The following is a 6,181-nucleotide window of genomic DNA, read 5'->3' on the forward strand; positions in this document are numbered from 1 at the left end:
GTCAGCTCGCGTCCCTGCGTGGGCATTTTGTTCCCGTCCTGCAGGTGGGAGAGCAGCGTGCGGGGGGACAGGGTGACTGACCCCCGCTCAGGGGGGGAAGCAGCAAAGCCAGGAGCCAGCTGTTATCCCCTCCTGCTCGCTCTGCTCGCTCTCCTTTTGCCAAGCTTGTGTCCTTTTGTGATGCAGCTTTGTCCTTTTCCTCGGACTTGCTCTTTTCCAGGAAACCCAGTGGACAGAAGGGACCCATGCTCTGAGGCTGCGCTTTTCCCCCCCCAAGACCTCACTCTGCAAAGGAGAAGTGGGAATCCAGACTGCGTGCGACCCCAGGCTGCGATCTCTGAGATCGCCCCAACCTCAGCTCGGGTTGTTGCGCTCCACGTAGGTAGTTGAGTTTTGTGGAGTGAATTCCTGAGGCTGAATTCCCTCTGTCACCAGGCAGAAGGTTTCATTCTAGCTCAGGCTTTGCAACAAGAAGCCAGAGCTGGAAGGGAAACGGGCTCCACCTTGGTCCCAGCCTGTGGGCCCTGCTGGCATGTTGCTGAGGGACCAGGACCCGGAGGGTGAGGAGCGGTACCATCTTACACCGCTGTTAGACCCGGTGTGCGTGGTCTGAGCAACAAGCCATTCCTTATTGCCCCGTAGGTTCGCTGGGTGATTGTGGACAGTCCCCTCTGACGGGCATCTCTTTAGGAGCATCTGGCACAGCCCCTCCTTTCCTCTAAAAGTGCACAGAGCCAGTAGGGTGCACTTCACAGGCAACGCTGTTTGCCTTACAGAGCCCTGGCGGCCGGTTCTCCTTACACAGGGGATTCTCAGGAGGGCTCTCGCTAACCCTGAGGCTGGGCACAGAGCTGCCCTTCCTGCCTGCCTCCCTCCGAGGTCTCGATTTTGCTCCCAACAGGCAATGTCTTAGCGGTCCATCAGCTGCCGCTCCCCGTCCAGCCGGACTCTGGGCGCTGCGAGGTGGGTGCCTGCCTCTGAGGGAGGTTTTGCTCGTACGGGGCCGGAGACGCCACGTGCGCGCTTCTAACCTGATGATTGAGCTGTCGGGTGTCTGGCTGAATCCTCTTGTTCTGTAAAGCTAATGTTCTCTAATAGTTGGGGAGAGCATGGCTGGAGGTTTCTATGGTTTCCCGGTGGTTGCTAAGGGAAAGGATCTCTTTGCCTCTGGGTCTCGGTGACTTTCTTTTTGCCCTGTCCTAGGCGCCGGAGCCCAGCAGTACATAATGCTCGTTGTTTCCCAGCCCGCTACAATGGTTAGGGCATAATTTGTGACTCCCGTCACGGCTGGGCTGGGCGCCCACCACTCTTTTTCTAAGGCCTCTTTGAAGAATGAGACCAAAGAGCCTTCGTGCAGGAGTTTGCCTACTTGCTGTGCTCCCCGCCCCCTCGCTTGCCGTGTCCTTTAGAGCTCCGAGTCGTTTTAACGATTTATTTCATGCACTTTACATAGCAAGAAGCTGTAGCAACAGCTGTGTCCGTGAATCCTTACCAGGCAGCTCTCGGTATATTTTGGTCTGTCTATGTATTGTCCCAGGCACAGTTAAATAAACCTCTGCTGGAGGAAGGGACTTTGCAGCTTAGCAGCGAACGCTTGGCGAGCGAGAATATCAACAAGATACTTAGTAAGCTGCTGGATCCCAGAATAACAGCAACTCCAGCATCAAGCTCTGCTCCCGCGAGCACAGCCGGGGCCGGATCCGGTGCGGTCTCTTTGTTGCTGTCGGCAGGGACTGCATCTCCATACGGCCCCCGGTGGTACAGCTAGATTTACGGAACACAATTTGGACCCAAACCTGCAGACTGGAAGCGGTTAAAACACGCCCAGACCCAACGCCGCGCTTGTCACACCGCTAGCAACTCCGGATCTAGGCTGTCGAACGTGCTGGGCTTATTTCCACGGGTGCGATTCGGGATCTGGGCGATAGACGAGTTGCCCGAGGCCGCGTGCTCTCGCGGTGAGTTCAGTTGGGCTCTGCACAGGCTTGCAGCTGCACGCAGCGCCGCACAGGATTCGGTCCCTCTGAGCATCACAGGATTGGGCGCAAGTTTACTTTGCATATGGGATCAAAGCTTAAAATATCAGCTGGCCTTTCTCTCGCTCCTGACTTTTCTAAAACATCTGAACAATTTCTTCTTTCACTCTGTTAAAATCAATCAATCTGACATTTAAATTGTACATGAATTTGATAAATAAAGACAGGTTACAAAATGCCACACGGAATGATTTTTTTTTTTCTTTACCTTTTTCAACTACTTAGGACAAAAAATGTTACAATGCTTGACTTTTCATTTAGTTACATAAATAATTTTTTATAAATATCTCTTTATAAACAATATATAAATAGCTTTACAACATAAATACATTTATGCATGACATGAATTTACAAACAGCAATGTTATACAGCTGGCTTCATCAGTCTCTTGGAAAAGCACTGTCCCTTGTCTTGGTGAGTGTTTGTATATATAATATATATAAGATAGAGAGCACTTTTTAAAAAAATAACAAAACCAAAACAGCTGGTGCCATGACTCCTCGTACCGAAAAGAAAAACACAGCCACATCTTTTGTCCATTTCGGGGGGGTCTCTGCTCTTCTAGGCGTTGCCTGGGGGCTGGCCATGCCTGGCCGTGGTAGGAGAAAACGGACTGCTGCTTCAAAGCCCTGCAAGGAACAAGAACAAGTGCATGTTAGTATTGGCTGTGCAACAGCCCTTCCCCGTTCCAAGCTGAAAGCCCCCCTGGAATAATCCTGGCATGGAGCTGGGGGGATGCTGATGTCAAACACTACGCTCGTGCTAAAGCCAAAAAAACTTTCCCCTTTGCCTTCTGGCTGTTGGGCATTAATGGGGGAGGCTGAGGGAAGCTTCCCCGTCCTCCCCGAGGGTCACTAAAGAGCTTACAGCCTTGTCCTGCGTGCCTCTGCCTCAGGCTCCCTGCTTCGCTAAACCATTATCGGCCTGAAAGGACCAGATGCGGGAGCTGAATCCAAAGGGAGTTGGACCTAGGACTCCTTTGCCCCAGTCCAGGCTGAAGGTTTCTGGTCCTTGCACCCGGTAAGGACACAGTTTGGAAGCAGCGTGTGAGGACCTGACCTGGCTGGGAGACGGGCTGAGCTGAGCACGTGAGGTGAAAAGCTTCCTGATGAGAATTTGATCAGGGAGGACGGCCGCGAGCTGGCTGCGCAGCACGCACTTGCTTTTTGGAGCCCAGAGCTGGGCGACGCCTTGGGAACTGAGAGCAGCTGGACGAGGGCCACCATCAGCGGGGGGACATCCCTCGGAGCAGGGCCGTGGACCAGCGTTAGCATCCTGCGGGCCCTGCTCATCCCAAAACTCTGCGGAGCGTCGGGATGTCCGGATGCGGTCCTCTCTGTGTCTGGTTACCCCGCTGCTGGGCAAGGGCACGTCTCTGAGCCGGGCTGCCCCCAGTGCCATCGGGGAGGCGACACTTCCCTCGCCCACCAGTCCCTACGGGGACACAAATCGGGGCTGCTCAGGCGCTCAGCCCGGGTTAGGAAGCGCTGCCCTTTGCCGTCGCTGCCTGCTGGGAGGCGCCTGCGGGCTCGCGCATCCTCTTGGCCTTGCAATAAATGAATCTGCGTGTGGCTGTGACGGGTGCCTCGCTCACCCTGTGATGGGTGCCTCGCTCACCCTGCGATGGGTGCCTCGCTCACCCTGCCGCAGGACGTGTGCGCCCTGTAGCGCAGCCGGGGCTCGCAGCACCCCACGGGGCTGCACCCAACCTCCTTTCAGCATCCCCCACAGAGCCCTGGGGGCCTCCTCCCTTGGACAAGGAGCCCTGGACCCCCCAAATACAGCCCGAAGCCGCCAACCACGGCCGGGCGAGCGCGCTGGGCACCCTCCCAGCCACCTCCAGCCCCAGAAGGGCCCGAGCGAGCGGCAGCAGCGCCCGCGGGCAGCCTCACTCACCGCCAGGGGTCCCTCAGCAGCCGAGGCCGCTCATGGCGCCGATGCGGTCCAGCTTGAGGCCGAAGCAGCCCTTGCCGAGCCCTTTCTTGTGCAGGCCCTTGTGGCGGCGGCCCGGCGGGTCCTGCAGCAGCCTCGCCCAGCCCGCCCGAGGCCGGGTTTCGGCCCGGGCCTCCCGAGCCTCCCTGGGGCCGGTGCCGCGGCTCCGCTCCTTCTCCTTGTCCTTGTCCCGCTCCTTGTCCCGCTCCGCGCCCGCCGCCTCAGGCGGAGCCGCCGCCGCCGCCGCCGCCGCAGCCCCGCGGGAAGCCTGAGGAGAATGAGGGGGAGAGAGAGAGGGTCAGGGGGTGTCCCTCACGGCACCCCCCCCGCTGGGCTCCGAGCTGCACCCCCTTTAACCAGGGACGCCCCTCTCCCCCTTGGGGTGCCCCCCTTGGGGTCGCTGCGGGGCTGTGTGCCCCCCAACCAGCCCCCCCAGCTCCCGCTGATGCACCCCGGGACTGCTCGGGGCAGCCCCCCGCTCCCCAAAGCGGTGCCCCCGCTCTCCCCGTGCTGCCCGCCCTGGGATTAGGGCGCCCTCGCCCCCCGGCGGAGCATCCCCAGTGTGTCCCCTCCCCTGCTGGGGTCACAGAGCCCCCCCGGCAGCCCTCAGGCTCCTTCATGCTGGGGGGGGTCCTTCTTCTGCGGGGTCACGGCGATGCTGGGCTGCACCCCTGTTTTGTAGAGTCGGGGGGGATCAGGGATCCCCCTTCCCAGGGCTGCTGCCCCCCACCCTGTTAGTGCTCTCTGCCCCCCCTCATCCTCTGGTTTCGTCACCTCTGGGGGCACACCCCCTTCCTCGCTGCCCCCCGTCTCCCAGGCCTTCCCCCGTCCCCCTTGGGGCTGCAGCTCACCCCCATTTATCTCCCCGGCTCCCCGATATCACCCCTTTCTCTCCAGCGACACCCCCAGCCCCGTCCCACCCCTCAGCCCCTGTCCCCTCTCTGCGCCAGGTCCCCGTGCAGGTGGCGGTGGCCTCCCGAGCATCCTCCTGCTCCGCAGCACCGCGGGACACCCAGCTCCTGGGGGTACCCGCTTTTGGGGTGCCCCATGCCCAGGGGATGCTGTGGGTGCCCCTGCCTGGGCTCTGGCCTCACACCGTGCACCTGCACACGATCTGGGTCTCATCCCCATCCCCAGGACCCCAGAACACAGGGGGGGACCCTGGGGTGACGTGGGGGCCAGGGGCCAGCGGGTCCCTGCCTGGCTGTGGTCCCGCAGGGTAAGGGGCACGCAGCGTCCCCCTCCAGATGGAGGTTTGGGGCTGGCGTCCCTGGGACACACACACGTGGGGCAGGAAGGGGGGTCCTGTAAGCACCTAAAAAGTCCCCGGGAAGGAGGACCCTGCCGTGCACCCCAGGGTGCCCCCACGTCTCCCCCTTCACCCTTAGGACACTTTTGGGGGAGCAGCGCCGGGAGAGCAGCGGGGCAGAGGCAGCCTTACCTTCTGTGGGAGCTGCGACGCCGGCTTCGCCTCCAGCCTGACGGAGAGCAGAGCAAGTAAAAGTCCACCAGCCAGCAAGGGTGAGATCTGCATCCTGCGGGGCAGCGCGAGCGGGGACGGGGGCCTGGAGGCACCGGGGAGCGGAGGGGAGCCCCCGGGGAGAGGCCGGGACGGGCGGGAGTCAAAGTTCAGAGCGGAGCCCCGAGGTCCCTCCAGCCGCCTGCGAAGTGCCGAGCCAGTGAACTTGGGCTTTCTGCTTCATTCATTTTATAACCCAACCTGCTTGGTGATGTCATCTAAACAACCAGGTCCAACCCGGCCTCCTTCACAATAGCAGGAATTTAAAGGGGGGGTCCCCTCACCCCTGGCAGGAACAAATGACACATCAGCCCAAGGCAGCGGGCTCGGGGAGTTGGAGAACAACAACAACAAAAAAAAGCGGGGTTCATTTGGCTGAGCCCCCCGCAGCACCCCCGGGCCCCTCTGGGAGCTGCCTGCCCTCCCCGTGCCCCACTGCCCCACGGCCCCTCTGCTCCCCCCGCTCCCCTGGGTGACCCCCACGGAAGGGCAGGGGGTGGCTGCTGCAGGCTGCGGGGGGGGGGGGGGGTCCCGGAGGGGGGTTAAGTCCCAAAGGCAGAAATGAGTGAAAAAAAAAAACACTTTTTAATTTTCTACTTTTTTTCCCCCATCCAGGATTAAATCAGAATTAAATCTCCCAGATCCCTGTTTGCCAGGAGAGGGGGGACACAGCCCTCCCCGGCAGTGGCTCTGG

General features: G+C 60.3%; 1 protein-coding gene across 1 annotated transcript; it reads right to left on the reverse strand.

Moving 5' to 3' along the window:
* Positions 1 to 2,292: 2,292 nt before the first annotated feature.
* Positions 2,293 to 5,940, reverse strand: NPPC (natriuretic peptide C). The gene is made up of 3 exons (XM_083848288.1): positions 5,410 to 5,940; positions 3,933 to 4,236; positions 2,293 to 2,665 (listed from the first exon to the last, which is right to left on the reverse strand). The coding sequence occupies exons 1-2, from the start codon at positions 5,500 to 5,502 to the stop codon at positions 3,946 to 3,948; spliced, it is 384 nt and encodes a 127-aa protein (XP_083704414.1). The 5' UTR covers positions 5,503 to 5,940; the 3' UTR covers positions 2,293 to 2,665; positions 3,933 to 3,945.
* Between the last annotated feature and the right edge of the window lie 241 nt (positions 5,941 to 6,181).

This window comes from Anser anser (assembly GCF_964211835.1).
Source record: "Anser anser genome assembly, chromosome: 9".
Lineage (NCBI taxonomy): Eukaryota > Metazoa > Chordata > Aves > Anseriformes > Anatidae > Anser > Anser anser.

Bases quoted from the DNA above. Each gene is read 5' to 3' on its own strand.
- NPPC (XM_083848288.1), bottom strand. From the start codon at position 5,502: ATGCAGATCTCACCCTTGCTGGCTGGTGGACTTTTACTTGCTCTGCTC. The intron at 4,237-5,409 runs GTAAGGCTGCCT...CATTCTCCTCAG, and splicing joins CGTCGCAGCTCCCACAGAAG to GCTTCCCGCGGGGCTGCGGC.